General features: G+C 48.0%; 1 protein-coding gene across 3 annotated transcripts in view; it reads right to left on the bottom strand.

Moving 5' to 3' along the window:
* ADCY8 (adenylate cyclase 8) overlaps positions 1-22,388 on the bottom strand; it is a 221,055-nt gene that overhangs the window by 121,013 nt on the left and 77,654 nt on the right. For all 3 annotated transcript variants that reach the window (XM_027063898.2, XM_027063895.2, XM_027063896.2), the window contains exons 3-4: positions 17,176-17,306; positions 4,702-4,813 (exon numbers count right to left, since the gene is read on the bottom strand). In XM_027063898.2, the coding sequence (XP_026919699.1) occupies positions 4,702-4,813; positions 17,176-17,306 (243 nt within the window). The remainder of the gene's footprint in view (positions 1-4,701; positions 4,814-17,175; positions 17,307-22,388) is intronic.

The raw sequence follows: 22,388 nt of genomic DNA, 5'->3' as shown, positions 1-22,388 counted from the left end.
TTCAGCCATTGTGTTTGGGTGACGAACGAAGGAAATCGCTCTCCCAGTAAAAACCCCAAATATCAGAGAGGGCAAAGAGGCTCAGAAATGGCTTTGGTGCTTCTCCGTCTGGATCAGACGGCCAGGGCTTTGCCAACCTTCCCAAGTGGGGCACAGCTGCGATCCTTAGAGCTCTGATGGCACGCACGGCCGTCCCACTGTTATTTTTAGGAGCTTGCGATTCCTGTCTTTGGCTGCTCTGATGCGGCTAATTTGGCAAGACAGTTTCTGGTGAGGTCTGATCAAGAAGGGAAGCTTACGACCTTCAGCTGTTTCTTCTAAGACCCCTAGTGGTATGTGTGGAACAGAACCAGAGAGCACTTGTTCTATGGGTCTTGGCATTTTCCAGATTTGTGGCATCCATGGGACAGTTCTAAGAAAAAGAGGACCTGGGGACTATTCTAGGGTTCAATTTTATATTTTGCCAAAGAATTATGAAAAATTCATCAACAAACAAAATAACAACCCAAGCACCATCCACGGTCCCCATGGCTTTATTTAAAAAAGGGCATTTTTAACACGAAAAAAGTAAAAATACATTCCTAAGAGACAGGAAAGTTTTTTGAACTAAATAAAATTATTATAAAAACTCACTACATTGCAGATAAATATAACATGGATGTATTTTATCTCATGGCCACAAATTTAACTTCCTGACATTTGTTGTCAAAGAGCATTTGAGAACCACTGATGGAATAAATCCCTCATTTGTTTTTTCAACAATTTTTTAAAAACTCCTTAGAGAGAAAGAGGGAGATAGAGCATGAGCAGGACAGAGGGAGAGAGAGAGAGAGAGAGAGAGAATCTTAAGCAGGCTTCACGTTCAGCATGAAGCCCAACACAGGGTTCAATTCCCTGCCCCTGGGATCATGACCGGAACTGAAATCAAGAGTCAGATGCTTTAACAGACTAAGCCATCCAAGCACCCTTAAATCCCTTATTTGGATTTTGCTGAGAACACTGAGGCTGGAGGCTCAGGAAGTGATTTCAGCTAGCCACACTCTTTGAGGAAGAACCAGCTGTGGTGGTAGTCAGGAGCAATGGTAGTCAGGAGTTGTGATCGTTGGCAGTGGAGGGAGGAGGGAAAGGGTAGAGCAGGGAAATACGTTGGTCTAAGAATCCAACATCCGCATTCTGGTCAAATTTACCAGCTGTCTGACGTTGGATAAATCACTGAAGCCACTGATAGGTGAGTTTCAATTCCCCATACAGGAAACGTGTCACAATAACCCATCTTGTTCTTGATACATAACAAAGTAAGAATGGCCATCAGTTAGCAACAGTAGCAGTGACCACAAACACCTGGAAACAGCCATCCGAGCGTTCAACGCTCTTTCTTCCTTTGGTTCTTATCATAATAACTCTGAGCACGGGAGGGCAGGGAGGATTTACATCTGTTTTTAAATATGAAAATTTCAGTATGATAGGAAATATGTGAAAATTTTCCTGTGCCACAGATCAGCTGGCCGAAAGTAATGATATGGCAACATTTCGTTGTTTTTAACGGCTAAAGTAATATTCCTTTGTGTATATACAGACCGCATCTTCTTTATGTATTCATCAGTGGATGGACATTTGGGCTGTTTCCATAGTTGGGCTATTGTAAATAATGCCTGCTATAAATACCAGGGCACATGTTTCCCTTTGAATGAGTATCTTTGTAGTTTTTGGATAAATGCCTAGTAGTACAATTGCTGGGTCACAGGGCATTTCTATGTTTAATCTTTTGAGGAAGCTCCATAATGTCTTCCCCAGTGGCTGCATCACTTTGTGTTCCTACTAACAGTGCGGGAGGGTTCCCCTTTCTCCACGTCCTCACCAACACCTACTGCTTCTTGTGTTGTTGGTGTTAGCCATTCTGGCAGGTGTGAGGAGTATCTCCTCGTGGTTTTGATTTGTATTTCCCTGATGATGAGTGATGGTGAGCATCTCTCATGTGTCTGTTAGCCCTCTGGATGTCTTCTTTGGAGAAATGTCTATTTAATCTTCTGCTCATTTTTTAATTAGATGACTCGGCTCAGGGGTGTTGAGTTTGTGAAGTTCTTTGTATATTTTGGATACTAATCCTTTGTCAGAGATGTCATTTGTAAATATTTTCTCCCGTTCTGTAGGTTGCCTTTTAGGTTTGTTCGTTGTTTCCTTCGCTGTGCAGAAGCTTTTCATCTTGATGACTGATGAATGAATAAAGAAGATGCAGTGTATATATACACAAGGGAGTGTTATTCAGCCATAAAGAATGAAGTCTTGCCATTTGCAGCAACATGGATGGAGCTGGAGAGTAGAATGCTAAGTGAAATAAGTCCATCAAAGAAAGACAAATGCCATATAATTCCACTCACATGTGGAATTTAAGAAAACAAATGAGCAACGGAGGGAAAAAAGGAGAAAGACAAACCAAGAAATAGACTCAACTCAAGGGAACAAACGATAACTACCAGAGGGGAGAGGGGTGGCGGGGATGGGTGAAACAGGTGACGGGGATCAGGAGGGCACTTGCGATGTGCACTGGGTGAAGTGTTGAATCGCTGTCGTGTATACCTGAAACGAATTTTACACTGTATGTGAACTAACTGGAATTTAAATGAAAACTTCAAAAACCAAACGTTACGGGCCGTAGGTGATAATTCACCGACTCTTAATCAGTGATTCTTCCATGAAAACAGAGGGAAAAGCATTTTGGAAACACTTACGTAGGGAAAGGAGGCAGTATTTACTGAGCACATACTATGTGCCAGGCTACACGTTAAACGCGTAACATTTATGCTGGTGAGTCTCCACGACCACGTTTTGAGCCGTGCCATTTCCCCAGTGGCTTAAGGAAGCGAAGGTCATGAAGCAAGTAAGAGGCAGAATGGGAATTCACACTCAGGTCGATCTGACTTTTGTACGCCATGCTGTCTCTACAAAACTGAAGAAAACATAGCGGTGTCCAGGGTGGCAGATCTCCTGACAAAACTGTGTTTTGGAAGGAAACCGTGTAAAATGCTCTATTACCCTTCTGGTGTAGACACACACAATGTGGTGACTATATTTGTGCCCAGGGTCCACTTTTCTTGTAAACAAAACGTGAGGCTTGCAGCCTCTTTGAAAAATTTGAGCCCCAAATAAATGGTGCGTGTGTGTGTGTGCGTGTGCGTGCGCGCGCGCGTGTGTGTATGAAATATAAATATATATGTACACGGAAAACAGATCTTATCTGTGAAGTTCATTTGCAAGCACATTTTTCTGATCAATTCCTGGGAGCTGTTACATGACTCGACAGTAATATCCACCTTCCCTGCCTTCTGCGCCTCGCGAATCGGTATACGATAAAATGTACTGTTTTGATATGGGGCACAGTGATGATGGCACATAGAGCAGCTACATCACTCTCAAAGCCACTGCACCTCATGTCTCTCTGTGCAACTCATCTGTTCCGTCCACCTCTAGCTCCCGGCCACCACGCGTCTCTTTCCTGTCCCTATAATTTTGCCTTTTCTACGATGTCGTATAAACGCCTTTGTCCTGCCATCTGGGCTTTTGGGTCTAGCTTCTTTCACTTGGCATATTGCTTTGCAGGCTCACCGATACTCCTGCGTGTCTCAGGGGTTGACTCCTTTTTGTTGCTGAACTGTATTCTATTGTATGTGTCTTCCCACTTTTAAGACTCGGTCCAAGAGTCACCTTCTCCAGAAAGTCTTCTCTGATGCAATGGTTATGTGTGGAGCCTGCCTTCCCACGGCAGCCCAGACCCCCCTCGTCACAGCATACAGCACACTGTGTCTCGATCATCTACCGACGTGTCCCTGACCGGACTTCGTTCTAGGAAGGAGGAAGAGTGTTTTGGTCATTCCCATACTCCCGACAGACAGCGTGGTGCACGACACCTCGCAAGTACTCGGATGCAAGCACGAATGGCCCTCGTTGGAGGGAGGCAGCCTTAACTTCAGACACGCCGATGCTCTACAAATGAACTTCCACGGGATGCATTTACCTTTGGTTCTCTCAACAGCCCTGTGACATTGGCACTGATCTACACACTTGATGAAGAAGGAAATTAAGGTATTCCGGGGTGAACCCAAAGCCCACTCTTAAAATAGAGGGTGCGGATGACAGTCTTCCCCAACTTGGGTGGCTTCGGGACTAGGAACCTGTGTTTGGATAGCAAATGTCTATCTCCCTTAGCCTGTTCTCTCAAGCCAGCTAGAAAATAAAGGTAGTGTCCTGTCGGCTAGAAAGAAAGCTGTTGGATCAGGTCAAACAAAATGGGGGTCCAGCAGGTTCCTGGCTCCCAATAACAGTCATTTCAGATGGCTGGAGTTGGCTTGGGAAGCTGCAGGCGGCTATCCCTGCACGAACCAAACTGAGGTGGCACTGGAGGGCACCTGGCCACACGCAGCGGGGACATGATGGGGAGCAGAAAACACATAAAAACAGCTTTGGCTTCATTGTCACTTCATCAGCTATCTCTCAACTGGGAAAGTCAATCTGACGCACCTCCCATTCAAGATCTGGAAGTAATTAACCCCGGTTCCCAGGAGGTGGGAGGGTCAGGAGTCCGAGCCGGGGAAGAGGACGTGGAAGAGGAGGTCCCCGTGATGAAGCCTGAGTCTTTCTCTCCCTAATTCCACACGCAGCCCCTCACTCCCACAGAGGACCAGGAGGGAATTAAATTCAACTCACGTGGGCCAGCCGATCAAATCTGGCAAAGAGCTCGTTGAGCATCCTGACCAGCTCCTGGGCAGACAAGGTTGTGGAGAGGTTGGTAAATCCTTTCACATCTGCGAAAAGAATACTAGACAACAGGGAAGGGATGGGGCAGGGAGAAAGCACGTTAATATTTTAATCCGTCCTGGAAGATGTCAACCCCACCCAAATAAATCTACCGTGGTCTGAGATGCTAGCTTTCTCCGCCGGGGAGTCAGGAGGAATGTGTCGGTATTTCCCAAACATCTCAGCAGAGGGAGTCCACCCCGGGGGTTCAGCAAGGGCAAGGGGACAATGGCAAGCCCTCCTTCCTGTGCAGGGCTGCGGCGAACAGCCCAGGAGGGGATTTGTTACTAGGAACAGATCGATTTGTTGTGGAAAGCGAAACGAAGCTTTCTGGACTACCTCTCTATTTTCCCAACCAACAACACGGCAGCTGCCATGAGCACAGAGTGAAACGGGCACCCGGGACAAAAGAACAAAAGGTCCCATCATCTCCAGCAAACGGCATACCGAACATCGCAGGCAAGGAGAGGCAGGCAGTTTTCAAAAATTCTGAGAATAGGTGGCCAGAGCCGGGAGACCTCAGGCGGAAGAATTAATTACCTAAAAACGCTCACATTTACTAAGGATTTAAATGACACGAGGTCTTCTCTCCGCGTGTGGTTTGGCATAAGGGGCGAGGAAAGGGAGGGAAGGGGGTAGTCCTTGAAAGCCTTCTGAAAGCAAGGCACTGTGGGAGCACTGCCTTGGTTCATCCATCCAGGCGCCCTGCAGGGACGACATTATTCCCTCCATTAGGATGACAAGCAAACTGGGGCTCAGAGAGGCAGAGACTGGCCTCACAGTCCGCCCGGTAGCACGGGGCTGAGTGGGGACTGTCCACCTGCACTGTAGGGCCCTGTCCTCCCTCAGCGACTCATGCAAAAGCAGAGGCACCTCTATGTGGAGAAAAAGGAAGCCTTGTGCACCGCTGGTGGGAATGCAAACCGGTGCAGCCGCTGCGGAAAACAGGACGGGGTCCTCAAAAAATTACAAAGGGAATTAGCATACGATCCAGGGATTCCACTGCTGTGTACCTTCCAGAATAAGAAAACGCTAATTTGAAAAAATATACGGCCCCTTCTGCTATTGCAGCGTTCTTGACAATAGGCCAACTATGGAAGCAGCCCAAGTGTCCATCAATAAATGGTTGGATACAGAAGATGTGGCATAGAAAGGCAACGGAATATTATTCAGACTTTAAAAATAACGAAATCTCGGGGCGCCTGGGTGGCTCAGTCGGTTAAGCGTCCAATCGCGGCTCAGGTCATGATCTCACGGTTTGTGGGTTCGAGCCCCGCCTCGGGCTCTGTGCTGACAGTGCGGAGCCTGGAGCCTGTTTCAGATTCTGTGTCTCCCTCTTGCTCTCTGCCCCTCCCCTGTTCATGCTCTGTCTCTGTCTCTCTGTCTCTCTCTCAAAAATAATAAACATCAAAAATTCAAAAAAAAAATAATGAAATCTTGCCATTTGCAACAACATGAATAGACTAGAGAGTATTATGCTAAGTGACGTTAAGTCAGTCAGGGAAAGACAAATACCGTATGATTTTACTGCTACGAGGAGTATAAGAAAACAAAAAATGGGCAAAGGGAAGAGAGAGAGGGAGAGAGACAGAGAGAGAGACACACAGAAACCAAAGAACAGACTCTTAATCATAGAAAACGAACTGCCGGTTATGGGAGGGGAGGTGGGTGGGGGATGGGTGAGATAGCGGTTGGGGATTAAGGGCACACTTATCATGATGGGCACTGAATAGTGTAGAGTTGCTGAATCACTGTGTTGCACACCTGAAACTTACACAACACGGTCTGTTAACTATACTGGCATTAAAATTAAAAAAAAGAAAAAGAACTTGGGGCACCTGGGTGGTTCAGTTGGTCAAGCGTCTGATTGCAGCTCAGGTCGTGATCTTGACGTTCAAGATCGTGAATTCGAGTCCTGTATCAGGCTTGCCTCTGCCAGCACGCAGCTTGCCTCAGATCCTCTGTCTCCCTCTTTCTCTGCCCTCCCCCTCTCAAACTCTCTATCAAAAATAAATAAACATTACAAAAAAGAAAAAGAACGTAACAAAAGGGCAGAGGCACCTCTCAGATTTTATCATCTTTCAAGCTAGAATAGCATCTTAGCGGCCTGTCAAACTTTTGGGGGCGTTTCTTAAGTGGCCTAAAATAAGGGGCATCTTGCAATCACTGTAACTTAGTTTTAATGCAATAGGTTAATTAGCCAGAAAACATTGTGGAATGTTTGCTGACTTACATTGGTTACCCCCGGGATTCAGTGGTTCTTAAATCTTTCTCCATTACAAACGCTTTTAAGAATCTGATATAGGCTCTGGGGGCGCCTGGGTGGCTCAGTCGGTTGCACGTCCGACTTCGGCTCAGGTCGTGATCTCGTGGTTCATGGGTTCGAGCCCCACGTTGGGCTCTGTGCTGACAGCTCAGAGCCTGGAGCCCGCTTCGGATTCTATGTCTCCCTCTCTCTCTGCCCCTCCCCTGCTCGTGCTCTGTCTCTCTCAGTCTCTCAGAAATAAATAAATGTTTAAAAAATTAAAAAAAAAAAGAATCTGATATAGGCTCTGAACTCCCTCTTCTAAAAGTGCCCAAGTAGTCACAATTTTGCACGTTATTTCGAGGACACCTTCCCTGAGTGCATTCATGGACTCATTTGGAATCCTCAGGCCCCAGTTCTAAAAAAACGACTGGTTGAATTAATTATTCAATGCCTTAATTATTTTAGCAACGATTGTTACATTTCCCATGTGTCTGGCTACACACGGTGCTAGGAAGTCGGACTGAGTGATAATAAAGATGCCATGTGTGTCCTCAAGATGCTCAGAGTCTAGGGGCGCCTGGGTGGCGCAGTCGGTTAAGCGTCCGACTTCAGCCAGGTCACGATCTCGCGGTCCGTGAGTTCGAGCCCCGCGTCAGGTTCTGGGCTGATGGCTCGGAGCCTGGAGCCTGTTTCCGATTCTGTGTCTCCCTCTCTCTCTGCCCCTCCCCCGTTCATGCTCTGTCTCTCTCTGTCCCAAAAATAAATAAAAAACGTTGAGAAAAAAATTAAAAAAAAAAAAAAGATGCTCAGAGTCTAGGGACCCCGGGGGATGCCTGAGCCGGTGGCTACTACTGAACTCTAAGTAGACTGTTTTTTCCTATACTTACCTACTTAGGACAGAGCTCATCTTGTAACTTAGGTACAGGAAGATATTAACAACCATAGTAATAGCACAGAACAATGACAGCAATATACCGTAACAAGTTACGTGAATGCGGTCACTCTCTTTCTCTCTCAGAACATCTTAGTGTCCTGTACCCCCTCCTCTTGTGAGGAGAGATGATAAAATGCCTACGTCACATGATGAAGCAAGAGCAGTGATGCAGGTACAATGTCAGGACCGTTGACCTTCTGACATTAAGTCAGTGGAGGAGCATCTACTTCCGGGCTCAGTTAACCGTGGCAAGCGGAAACCGCAGGTAAGGGAGGGGACCTCTGTACTCTGATGGAAGGACACTCTGGGGGGTGACCAGTCACAGGGGAATCGGCAGTCTCCCAAGGCATCAGAGTTTCGGCCAAGTTGTGCAGGCCCATGGGACTTGCCGGAGGGTCAAGCATGCAGAAGGGTGGACGGTCTGAGCAGAGGAATCAGAGCACGCTGGGGTCGGCTTGAAGTGTGGCAAATGGACAGCAGCTCGGCAAGAATTCAGGGGCAGCTCGTCAGCAGGTGGCACTGAGCAATGAGGTCGGGAAAAGAAGAGGGGGAGAGACCGCGTCCGAGTGAGAGATGGCGGGCAGGGGAAGGTTGGCAACGGGCTGGTAAGCCAAGCTGAAGAGCACGGACTTTGTTCTGAAAGTGACGGAAAGCTAGTGAAGGGTTTTGAACCTGGGGACGACGCCTTGAGATCTGTAATGTATAAAGCCTGCTCTGGAACAATCACTGCACAGCCACTGTCCTGTATAGCGATCTGGTGGCACAGCATCGGCCAAGTGCACAGGACTGGAGTCTAGACAGATCAGAGTTCAGAGCCCAGCTCACCAGTTACGAATACCATGACCTTGGGTTATTAGGTCCCAAGCTTCTCTAAGCCTTTGATTTGTGAACTGGAGATAAGTAGGTGGCAATTGCTTAGCACAGTGCCGGGTATACAGTAAGTGCTCCATAAGTGCGTTAGCTCTTTTTACTATTTTACAAAAATGGACTGTGATTGCATGATTGCTTTTGAGAGACAGTGAGGGAAGAGAGGTAACAGAGGAGAAAGCGGGATCATTAATTAGATAGATCACTTGTTACTTGTAGCTAAAGGAATTCCTGATTGTTGACATAAATACCACGAGAGCACCAGCGATTTGCAGAGTACCTACTGTGGATTTTAAATACTGTCCCAAGTTCCACAGGTGTTCCTCACAAAGATCGATGAGGTAGGATTTATTTTGACCGTTTCCACTTGATAGATAAGGACACCGAGAACTGAGTAACCTGCCCAGACATGGAAAGCCAGGATTTGAACCAGGCAGCCTGGCTCCGAAATCTATACCTTTTTGTGTGTGTGTGTGAAGTTTATTTATTTATTTTGAGACAGAAAGGGAGAGAGAGAGGAGGGAAGGGGCAAAGAGACAGGGAGAGAGATAGAGCCCGGTGTGGGGCCTGAACCCACGAACCACGAGATCGTGACCTGAGCCGAAGTCGCACGCTTCACCGACTGAGCCACCAAGGCGCCCCTGGAATCTATGCTCTTTATCACTGTAGTATGCCACCTTCAAAGTAAGGACAGTCACTGCCATGGCAGGTGGAAACAGAAGGGCCCACAGACCATCTAGTCCAACCCACTCAACAGAGTCATTCGCCCAAAACTATTAATATCTGTCTATGTCGAGAATGATCCACTCAATCATTCATTCATTCATTCATTCATCCATCCCGTCATTCATCTGACAGCGAAGTAACCGAATGCCTACTTGTGCCAGGCAGTGGAATGATGGTGGTGAGCAGAAAGAACCATCACAACCCTTACGGAGCATGCAGCCTACTGACGGAAGAAATGGATTTGCAGAGCTCAAAGGGCAAAACGGTTTCAGATGTGCTCAGCGATCCATTACCATCCAATCGCTGGTGGTTTTCTGAACACACTGTGCTTTGTGCAACTGGGTCTGGACATGATGTACCTGCTCCCTGACATAGCTTCCCTCCCTGCTGCTGCCTATTAAACTCCTACCTGTCCTTCAAGAACCCACTCGTATGTTTAGATCCTGCTTTTTTAAAAGTTTATTTATTTATCTTGAGAGAGGGAGAGAATCCCAACCAGGCTCCCTGTTCAGGGTGGAGCCCGACACGGGGCTCGAACTCATGAACCATGAGATCACGACCTGAGCAGAAATCAAGAGGGGCGCCTGCGTGGCTCAGTCGGTTGAGCGTCCGACTTCGGCTCAGGTCATGACTTCGCGGTTCGTGAGTTCGAGCCCCGCGTCGGGCTCTGGGCTGACAGCTCGGAGCCTGGAGTCTGCTTCGGATTCTGTGTCTCCCTCTCTCTCTGCCCCTTCCCTGCTCATGCTCTGTCTCTCTCTGTCTCTCAAAAAAAAAAAAAAAAAAAAAAGAATAAAGTTAAAAAAAATTTAAAAAAAGAAATCAAGAGGTGGATGCTTAACCGACTGAGCCACCCAGACACCCTGTAGATCTTGTTCTATAGATCTTGCTTTTACAGAAAATTCTTTAAGCACAGCCAGTCATTGTTTTTCCACCTCCCTCCCAGCCTGCGGTCCCCTCTGTCATGGTGCTTAACACTTGATAACACAGTCACTTAGGACGGAGTGTGCTCCATCTACTAACTAAAAAAACAGGAAGAAAGTCACTTCTGGGTCCCAACTGCCTAGCACACAGTAGCCTCATGACATGCTTCCTGAACTGAATCAAAACAGAAATCTTTAGAATTAAATCTTTTTTTTTTTTTTTTTTTTTTTTTCAGAGTGTGGTCATGGCCACCACTGGCATCTCCTGGGAATCTGGTTAGAAATTCACAATTTCAGGTCCCACCCCCCGACCCACTGGATCGGACTCTGCTTTAAAAGGAGCCCCTAGGGGCGCCTGGGTGGCGCAGTCGGTTAAGCGTCCGACTTTAGCCAGGTCACGATCTCGCGGTCCGTGAGTTCGAGCCCCACGTCAGGCTCTGGGCTGATGGCTCAGAGCCTGGAGCCTGTTTCCGATTCTGTGTCTCCCTCTCTCTCTGCCCCTCCCCCGTTCATGCTCTGTCTCTCTCTGTCCCAAAAATAAATAAACATTGAAAAAAAAAATTAAAAAAAAAAAAGGAGCCCCTAGTGATACGTGTGCACACGCAGGATGGGGGAGCACCTGTTTAAGTCATGGTTGTGCAGTGACAGTTTGTTGTGTAGAAGACGAGAAGCAGAAACCAGGGTCCTGATCTTCCCTGCATTTGCTCATTCTGCTATCCCCAAGTGGTGAGCTCAAGGTCAGGTGCTTTTTATTTTTTTTAATGTTTTTATTTATTTTTGTGACAGAGAGAGACAGAGCATGAGCAGGGGAGGGGCAGAGAGAGGGGGAGAGACAGAATCTCAAACAGGCTCCAGGCTCTGAGCTGTCTGCACAGAGCCCAACACGGGGCTCGAATTCATGAACCGTGAGATCATGACCTGAGCCGAAGTCGTTCGCTTAACCGACTGAGCCACTCAGGCACCCCGGAGTATATTCATTTTAGAATGTACTGAAGAGGCCATGTTAATTTTCAAATCTAATTTGCTTAGATACGTTGTTTATTGGGCTAAAGGGAAGCGATGTTACCTAATAGTCACTCTACAAATAGAGACCTCAAGAAAGCGTTAGCAAAGTTCAAAAGAATCGCTAGAAACGTGGGCTCTATGTAGACTCTTCTTCCTAACTGTGTGTCCTTGGAAAGCTTATTTAACCTCTCTGAGCTTCCATTTTCTTGATGATAAAGAAGAGATCACTGAAGCAATGATCTACCTACAAGTAGTAACTTTCGTTTATTTTTTTAAGTTTATTTATATATTTCGAGAGAGAGAGCACTAGCAGGGGAGGGGCAGAGGGAGAGGGAGAGAGAGAATCCTAAGCAGGCTCTCCTCGCTGTCAGCATGGAGCCCGACATGGGGCTCGATCCCACGAACTGTGAGATCATGAGCAGAGCTGAAATCAAGAATAGGATGCTTCATCGACTGAGCCACCCAGGCAACCCTAGGTAACTTAAAAAATATATATGTATTTATTTTTGAGAAAGAGGGAGTGGGGGAGCTGTGGAGAGAGAGTGGGGGACAGAGGATCTGAAGTAGGCTCTGTGCTGACAGCAGAGAGCCCGACTCGGGGCTCGAACTCAGGAGCTGTGAGATCACCACCTGAGCTGAAGTTGGATGCTGAACCGACTGAGCCACACCTATGCGCCTCCCCCCCCCCCCCCCCCCCGCCCACCCCCTCCAGTTAACTTTTAAATCACAGCATTGTCTTCAATAAGTGGAGGGTATGCACCTCCTCGAGGAGATTCTGGGGAATCAGAGAGTATTTAATAGACTGCCACGCAGACAGGTCCTAAAAGCCAACAGGTTCTCTGGACGCATTCAATTGCATTTTGCTTGTGCGTGAAACTCTGGTCTACGTGGTGCATGTCGTGGCTGCACACGTGGATAGGGCCGGCTGGAAATAACAGCCAACCCAGAAATTGGGGAGGCTGAGTAAGCCTGTAAAATTGAGGGTCTTCCGATCCCTGATGAAGGTTCACTGAACTGTCTACCGTAACACGGGGAAAGGCAAAGACAAATTTGTCTCCTGAGTAGATCCAAACAAGTCGGACGCTTAACCGACTTAACGTAGCAAATATGCCAGTGCGCACGGGGTGGGGCTGGGCAAGAGGAAGGTGAAGGGAGCTCTGGGAGAGAAGCTAACTGTCCACCATATCCACGTTCCCCTGTCGCTAGGAAAGGCCGCCGAGCCCCAGACTGTGTTCTCCTCTTGTGTCTGCGTGGGGCCACGCGATCAGTCTCATCAATAGAATCTACCCTTCTCCCTCGGAAAGCTGAGTACCGAAAACGCTGAGGCCCAGGGGAGGGCCTTTGTCCCCGAGTCACCCACTGACCAGGAGTGTGAGCAGTGAGCACACAGTATTACCCTAACTAACGTAAGTGTCTTAAATATACGGGAGAAAATAAGAGAAATAAAAGGAATTGGGCACCAAGTGGCTGGGTGTAGCTCCAGAGGGGTGCTGCTGGAATCTCAGATGCACAGGGCTGAAATCAACAGGAGAATCCAAAGTTTCTGTCCATTTCAAACAGTTCAGTTTTTGGAAACTGAGGTCCCCAAAGATGAAATGATGCACCCAAAGTCTAGCAGGGGATGTGGCTCAGAGAATGCATTCTGGAATGAGAAGCCTAGTCCCCTGGCTCTCAGTCCCCTGAGCACGGTAAGGGCACCTCTTACCATGACCTATACCGACTTATTCGCGTCTACATACGCGACAGGAGACAAAGGATTGTATGGAACACGATCAAGGATTAGACGTTTACAGCAGACCGTTTTCAGGGAAGGGTCACCAAACAACCACAGCAGTAAAAGCAACAGAGAAGAAAGAATGAGCAGAGGTGGGTTGCCCTGAAGAGCCATTTAGAAAATGCTCCCCACACCGCAGCAGGTGCTCTGGGTGCTGGGGAACAGGGCAGAGCAGGCTGTACTTTTCTCATCTCTGATCTTATTTTAGTCTCCAGCAGCCCTGCAGTGGGCCGGAGGGGTCCCTCCTTCTCTCCCAGAGTCCACCTTCCCAATTCCAGGGGAAGGCTCTGGGCATCCCCCACCCCCGGCCTCCGTGAGGGCAGGAGAGCCCCCAGTGTGCCAGCAGGCGTCCGCAGACTCTTCTGTTAGAAGCAGCTCCTTTGCCTGGGGCTGAGGCTACTGAGAAGCACAGGGAAGCAAACCCAATTTTAATTTGGTGCCGTGTATACTTTTGCAAGAGGGTCTCCAGTGCAAGAAGTCTGTTTAATGATTTAAAATAAATGGGTTAGGGGAGCCTGGGTGGCTCAGTCGGTTAAGCGTCTGACTTCGGCGCAGGTCATGATCTCGGGTCCATGAGTTCGAGCCCCGCATCAGGCTCTGCGCTGACAGCTCAGAGCCCGGAGCCTGCTTCAGATTCTGTGTCTCCTTCTCTCTGCCCCTCCCCTGCTCATGTTCTGTCTCACTCTCTCTCTCAAAAATAAATAAAGATTAAACAAAATTTAAAAAAAATAAATAGGTGGAGTGGGGAGGGCAGAAGTCACCTTAGCTGTTCCCGACTAAGGGAAGCACTGAAAACTGATCAATGCAGAAAAGAATGCCAAGTGCATCGTTTATTGAGCTTACAGCTCCTGAATAAGTTGGTGTGGCTGTGCAGGCTTGTTTATTTTTCTCCTTTTTTTCTTTACAAAAAGTAATTGTCTCCTTCCCCCGCCCCCTGCCTTCTTCATAGTGACAGACTTGCATAATATTCTTTTCCTATTTTTAGATGTATATATATCATATAACATATATTATCATATTCTATGACATATATCATATATTGTATCATATACATAATGATAACCAATGATCAGTATCAAATAATATAATAATCACATACATATGATATATATGTTACATATTATATACAGATACAGATATAGATAGACAGATCTCACTGTTCAGCCTTCACTTGTACAAATCCTTTGGCTGGGGATTCCTTTCTTTGATATTTTTCACTAAGCTGGCTCAATTTCAAATAAGGTAAATAAGAATCATGTCTTTTAGGAAGGTTTCTCTTATCACCCCCAAACCCTTCCCCTCCCCCTAGCTCTTCCTCTTTATATGATCCATTAACAGCCTTTTTACTTACTTTAAAAATAGAATCCTACACTGTATTATAATTACAGGCACCTCTCTGAACCTGTTGTCCACAACTGGCATCGATGAGTTCTCATTATCGACGGGACCAATCTGTACATCTGGGGAGTATCTTTTATGGGAGCTGCTATTTGACAAAAGGCTGCTTTGCAGACCCAGGCACCTACACCAGTGGAGCTCTAGTCTTGGACAAAATCCTGAGAATGACCTCTACTGAGATGCCCGCTGTGTTGGAATCATGATCGCTGTTGGACTTCCTTTCAAATTTTTTTTTAATCTTTATTTTTGAGAGAGAGAGAAAGAGAGGGAGTAGGGGAGGGGCAGAGAGAGAGGGAGACACAGAACCTGAAGCAGGCTCCAGGCTCTGAGCTGTCAGCACAGAGCCCAACGTGGGGCTTGAACTCACGCACCTGAGATCATGACCTGAGCCGAAGTCGGACACTTAACTGACTGAGCCACCCAGGCACCCCTGTTGGACTTCTTTTCAAATGTGTGTCCCAGCATGCCAGGTGAATGCCCTGAGATGCTGGTTAGAAGGAAAAGCTGTTCCTCCCTCAGACCAAGGTCAGGACGAAAGGAGCTAAGAGGGTACATTGGTCACTCTTAGAGCTGTTTAGCGTATAGAATTTTCCCCTATGTTTGGGTATGTTTGCCCTCTGATATTTAGTGGGAGGGAGGTATAATTCTATTGTACAAGACGCCCATGTCAGGTATCTGCTTTCCAGACACTTCTGGTGAGTGTCTGGGTTAAGCCAATCAGACACATCTGCCCCAGGCTCTAACTTGCAATGCAAAGAGGCAGGGGGGAACGGGGAGTGGGGGCAGGGCAAAGGCCACCACATCCAGATCCTGGGGGCTACAGGAGGATTCCAAGAGGTGGCAGCTGTGTTGGGGAGGGTGAGGGAGTTGGTAGCACAAGCAGTGGATTCTTCAGGGACAGTGGAGGCAGCATCCTCACTGGCCTAGTGCTCTGCTGTGATTCTGGCTCTGCTCTGGCTTCGCTCTGCCTCATTTGCTGAGCCTGCCTCTCCATCCTTCCCCAATTATTCTATGAGCCACTAGGCAGCCTTTTAACAGACTTGGATCTGTTGTTTTTGCTTATAATTAGGACATATGTCTAAAACCATCTACAGATGCCTAATGCTCTACTGTATGCTTACCTCTATTCTACGCCTTGTATATAACTTCACTCACGTTATGTACATAAACCCCTGCAAGGTGGCTATTAAAATGCCCATTTTATAGAGAACGGTCCTGAGATTCAAGTATGTAAATTGCCCAAAGTTTTACACAAGGAAGAAGTAGAACTGGATGGATGGATGGATAGATGGATGGATGGATGGATGAAGGGATGGATGGGGGAAGGATGGGTGGGTGCAAGGGTGGGTAGATGGATGGGTGGGCAAGTGCATGGATGGATGGATGGATGGATGGGTAGGTGAGTGGATGGGTGGATGGATGGATAGTTGGGTAAGTGGATGGATGGATGGATGGATGGGTAGGTGAATGGATGAGTGGATGGGTGGATGGTTGGGTAAGTAGGTGGGTGGATGGATGGATGGATGGATGGACAAAGGGATGGATGGGTGGAAGGGTGGGTGGGTGCAAAGGTGGGTAGATGGATGGGTGGGCAAGTGGATGGACGGACGGATGGATGGATAGGTGAATGGATGGGTGGATGGAAGGATGAAGGGATGGATGGGAGGAAGGGTGGATGGGTGCAAGGGTGGGTAGATGGATGGGTGGGCAAGTGGATGGATGATGGATGGATGGATAGGTGAATGGATGGGTGGATGGAAGGATGAAGGGATGGATGGGGGAAGGATGGGTGGGTGCAAGGGTGGGTAGATGGATGGGTGGGCAAGTGCATGGATGGATGGATGGATGGATGGGTAGGTGAGTGGATGGGTGGATGGGTGGATGGTTGGGTAAGTAGGTGGGTGGATAGATGGATGGATGGATGGACAAAGGGATGGATGGGTGGAAGGGTGGATGGGTGCAAGGGTGGGTAGATGGATGGGTGGGCAAGTGGATGGATGATGGATGGATGGATAGGTGAACAGATGGGTGGATGGATGGGTGAATGGATGGGTAGATGGATGGATGGATGGATGGATGGATGGACAGGTGAATGGATGGGTGGATGGATGGATGGTTGGCCACAAATATGTTTGCAAAAAAAAACAACTGAGCTGTAATCCATTTTACATTGTTTTAAAAAACCTTATAAGAAGGAGACCAATGTGATCATCCCTGAAGTCTCTAGGTTGCATTTGGAATTATTTTTTCAATCATAATGTAAAGGGCTTTTGCTTTTCCACTCGAAATGTAAAGGCAGGCAAGCCGACATCATTGTATTTCTCTGACATTCTTCTCGAGCCTCAATTTGGAAATGAACTCTATGATGAATAATCACTGGTTAATGAATTAATCAGCAAAATGAAGAAAGGCACTGGCATTCAGCCAGACAGAAGTCATGGCAGTCTGACGAGAGCAGCCAGTCACACACAGATCAAGTGCAGAGCAGGGGTCAGGGCGCTGTCTTTCTCACCTGACATTCTCATAGCGGTGGATGTAGATCCGATGGAATTGGTGCTGCAGGTGCTCGTCTTCAACATTGGTCATGTCATTGATCATTTCCAGGACGACAAACCGGGGAAGCACAGACAGCACGAGCCGCTCCTGGAACACAACAAAGCAAAGGAGACGGATAGTCTCGTTAGGCCGCCCAGCAAGTCTGAGATGGGTGCGTGCACCACGTAGAAGTCGTGGGGCTCTTGGCTGACCTTCTGGAGGAATTGCTAACTGCACACCATCCTTGAACATGACAAGTATCTACTGAGCACGTGTTATTTGCTAGGCACTGTGCAGGATGCTGGGTAGACAGTGGTGATCAAAGGAGTGTGGAGCTTATAGGTATCCAATCATTAAACATCACCCACTCGAATGCACCCATACACATTCACAAAATGCGGCGAGTGCCCATGCAAGAACAGGTCATGGCCACAGAGCGTGGGAGTTGATGACACGATTCAAATCAGGTTAGGAAGGACCTTTTGGAGGACCTGATACTTAAACTGAAATCTGAAAGATTGGAATGAGCCAGCCCTGTGTAGTGCAACAAGAAGAAAGGTCCAGGGAGAGGAAACAGCGGGTGTAAATGTTAAAAAAAAAAAAAAAAGCAATGGTGTGGCTAGAGGGTGGTGACAGAGGGGTGGGGTGACAGATGATGAGGTTGCAGGGGTAGCCACGTCTCCCATGCTTGTGTAAGACGTTGTGGCACTTAATTCCATCTACAACTGGAGGCCACTGTGGATTTACATATTAAAAGATCACCCTGGCTGTGGTTCGGAAAACGAAATGTGATGAGGGTGCCCAGGGTAGAGGCAGAGAGACCAGATGGGGAAGCTGCTCAGTGGTCCAGGTGAGGGGTGACGCTGAGACCAGACCTCGATGCCTGGCAGCTGCGATGGGAGGAGCAAAAGAGGGTGTGACCACGGGGAGGGCCAGGCTCCGAGTCTCCCTGATGGGGACAACGTGCTACGATTAATGAAATGGGGGACAAAACCAGGGTTAGGAGGTACTACCTCTTTATCAAGAGGAGAGAAACGAGACACACACGGCCTGAAAGCAGGGACCTAACACTTGACAGAAGAATGTTCTTCTGTTGCAATCAACATGGTAGATAAAAAAAAAAAAAACAACCGATTCACCGGCCACAAGAACCAAATCCTAAAAAGACATGTGCTGTGGGGACCAGGCAGGGATCTGGCTTCTTTGCTCTACAGTTTGCTGCGATGTGGAGCTGAGCTTAAGACAGGTGAATGCCCAACACCGAAGTTTCTCGTATCTTTATAGTTATTTATGGCTCTTAAGGATTTTCACCATCCATTTGCAAAACGCCAACACTAAGCAGGGACAAATTATCACTGGCCTTGCATGGACGGAGTCCAGGAGAGATTAAATTACTCGCATGGCCTGCACAGTGACCAAGTGGCAGTGGAGGTGGGAAAGCCCTAGGTTTTGAGGGTGACTGGAGTCTGGACCTTGTCTTCATTGCCGATAGTCACGTAGCATTCGGCGAGCTCTACGTTCTCTGTGCTTTAGTTCCCTAATTTGGCAAACAGCAATAAAATCATCTACTTCCCAGGGTTGCTGCGAAAATTCAATGAAATAAAACATGAAATGGGCCTGGCATGAATCCTCTCTCTCCCCTCTGCTCTACTTAACTCGGCTCCCACACAAGGGGCTTTATTAGTGAAGGGCCCACAGAGTTTCATACGATGAGGCTTCTCCTCTCTTGAAGGCTGTCTCACAGTGGGACTGAGAAGCATGTTTATTGCAAACGCCCCTGCACCATATCCATTTTGTGCTCATTAGTGCTTTTTGCCAACTTCCTAGGTACCCGTGGCCTTGCTCGCGCATCGCTGCTGGACGGGAGTAGGTGCTAATCATGGCTTTGCGGGGCACTCAGTGCCTGAAAATAGTAGGCACTCAATAAATACTTCCTAAACAAATGGTGAACACACAGAGGGCAGAGATTGTGCCCAGATCATGACTGGACCCCCTGCCCTGGCCAGCACAGTCCATGCACAGGATGATTATTTGCTAGACAGACTTTTTTTTTCTTTTTGAGAGAGAGAGAGAAAGAAAGAGAGAGTATGCACAAGAAGGTAAGAGGGACAGAGAGAAAGAGAGAGAGAATCCTCAGCAGGCTCTACGCTCAGGGCAGAGTCCAATGTGGGACTCAATCCCATGATTCTGGAATCATGACCTGATGATCATGGCCAACTGAGCCACCCAAGTGCCCCTAAACAGATTCTTTAAGTGGCAATGCACACTCACCTCAAAGGATGATATCAATGCCTTCATGGGAGACTTTAAAACTAAAATTCTAAGAGAAAAATTCTCCAGCACCCAGACTTGCCAGTCTCCAGTCAGTGGTGTTACCTATAAAAGCCCATTTTCAGGGCACCTGGGTGGCTCAGTTGGTTAAGCGTCCGAATCTTGATTTCGGTTCAGGTCATGATCCAACCATCATCAGATCGAGCCCTGCGTTAGGCTCAGCATGGAGCACAGAGCCTGCTTGGGATTCTCTCTCTCTCTCCCTCTCTCTCTGCCCTCTCCCACGGGTTCTCTCTCTGTCTCAAAACAAATAAATAAACTTAAAAAAGCCCACTGTCAGCACTTTTGTTTGCCTCAGATCTGTACACTGCTTGAGAAATACCGTTCAAGTCCCCTGAAAACACAATCAGAAAGAAAATGAGGAAGTTGGCCCCTTAATGCAATTCCCAGCTCCTGCTGAGGCACAATATCTGATTTTCTGCTCTGGAGATCAGAGGTATGAGAATCTCTCCTGGAGCCAGACTGTGGCCAGGGTGGCCTTTGTGCTCAGAGTCTGCACATATCCCGCCCCGCCCCCCCCGGGGCGTTTTCCATCTGCAATGAAAAGGAACCCAGGTTGATTCAAAGAGCACCATTGGCTCCTGCCTGGACTTCCTTTCCTCTCCCATCCTGTGCTCTATTCATGTCACCAGAAGCTGCTTCAGGGCATCAACTGCTACAGTGGCCCCTGGGGGGAGGTCCAGGTGAGAAATGGTGAGGGATTCAAGAGGTTTATTTTATGCAGATGATTGTCCTGGGGGAGAGTGCCCCCCATGCAGACAGCACTTCTGGGCTTCTATGCCCCAGTGATTCTGAATGGCTTTAGGAAGAACCCACCACTCCCAGGCTGTTGCAAACTGAGAGACCTCTCACCGACCTGGCTCTATGGCAGGGCAAAGCGGGGTTAACGGCAGTGAAAGTCAAGGCACCAAGAGACCTCTCCTGGGGTTATAGACAGTATCTTATTTTTACTGACCACTCACACTGTAGCACACCAAATGCTTTGTATCCGGTATCTGATCAAAACCTCCCGTTAATCGTAGGAGGGAGTAAGTTACAATCCTTGTCCCATTTCACGCACAAGGATACGGAGATTCAAAGAGGTTTAGGGGAAATCCGGAAGCCCAAGGTCATGCACTTGGCAAGTGCACAGGGAAGACTCAAGCCCACGTTCTTTTTCACCGACGCCTGGCTCATAATTCATCCGTTTATTCATGCACTCACCATGTCAAAGAGGAGGGGCTCTGTGCCAGATGCAGCGCGGAGCAGGGAGAATCAGCAGAAAACAAGAATAGACACGGCACTTGCCTCTGTAGAACCAAGGTTCTAGAGCTGGAAAATGGACCCTGGAAGAAATGAAGGCGAGCTCGGTGGCGGCTCTGGCTGAATGGTCAGGGAGGGACTCCTCAAGGTGACTGAAGCTGGGATGTGAAGGACAGAAGGAACCAGTCTTAAGGAAAGCTAGAGAAGGTGCTGCAGGCACAGGGCAACAGCCAGTACGGAAGCTACGGGATGCAGTCTCTTTGGAAATTCATTCATTCATTCACTCAACACATTTTTACTGAGATTCTACTGTAGACAAGTAAGTTAGCTGCTATGACTATAGGAGAGAACCAGCAGATGGGATCCTGAATTCCATGGGGAGCCTACAGTCTCCGTCTCAGAGAGGACAGGCACAAGATGTGATAGTTGTGCTATCCGAGAGGTTCCACGAAAAGGAGCTTGACAAGCACTAGGACAGTAAGTCAGGAACAGGCCCTCACTAGTGCTGTGGGCAGATAACCCGGCGACGTGGGGCAGACTGCTCTATAAGCCACAGATGAGGTCCTGGTAGCCTTTCTAGAGCTGCAAAGGCAAGAGAGGAGAGGCTGGGCTCCTACTCAGTGGGTCCTCAAGACTCTGAGCGAGGCAGAGAGCAGGGGATGAGAACTTCACCTCCAGACTAACCATTTGGTATTTAGTCTCAGGAATAAGGCATGGGCTCATTCCTAGTACAGGGGCTCGCCAGCCCAGTGTTTTAAACCCTCCAGGGGCGCCTGGGTGGCTCAGTCAGTTAAGTGTCCGACTTCAGCTCAGGTCACGATCTCGCTGTCCGTGAGTTCTAGCCCCGCGTCGGGCTCTGGGCTGATGGCTCAGAGCCTGGCGCCTGCTTCCGATTCTGTGTCTCCCTCTCTCTCTGCCCCTCCCCCGTTCATGCTCTGTCTCTCTCTGTCCCAAAAATAAATAAAACATTAAACCCTCCAGTTATTCTGATGGGCCACGCAGTCCTCTGATCATAATGGACCTGTCCCTGGGATGCCTTCCTTCACTGGTCTGCGGAAGTGACACCACTTCCATGAAGCTCCCCCTGAATCCTCCTATGCCATGGAGACCTGCCTACCTCTGCCCTGACTGCAACCTGCACCGGCCTCTGAGTTTACTGCAGCAGCGGCTTTCCTGGGTGACCTCCACTTACCAATTCTCTGGATTACCTGACTCAGTGGGTCCACTTTTTCCAGTCCCCCCTTGACACCTGTCAGCTGAGCACTGCGGGGCTGAAGCTCCCCCAGCTCATAAGGAGCTCTCTAGACACCCGTAGCTTCTATTCCTTATGTAGCCCCACGCCGGCCAGGAGGTACTGGGCTTGTTCCCAAACATGATTACGTCACTTCATCTGTTGGTGCACTCATTCTATTTAATTAGATACTAAGTTAGAATTTTAAAACAAGTAGGAACAAGTGATGCTCTTTGTATGCAAATGCAATCGAATGCTTTGGAAAGACCCGGTAATGCTGGGTAGCTAAAACACTGTCACCAAATCAGATGTGGGCAAGGTGGCCATGAATATTAGTGGGAAAAGTAATAAAAATTCAAAAGTAACTCTGATCATGTTGCAAGTCC

This window comes from Acinonyx jubatus, chromosome F2 (assembly GCF_027475565.1).
Source record: "Acinonyx jubatus isolate Ajub_Pintada_27869175 chromosome F2, VMU_Ajub_asm_v1.0, whole genome shotgun sequence".
Lineage (NCBI taxonomy): Eukaryota > Metazoa > Chordata > Mammalia > Carnivora > Felidae > Acinonyx > Acinonyx jubatus.
This window is presented reverse-complemented; position numbering and strand designations above follow the sequence as displayed.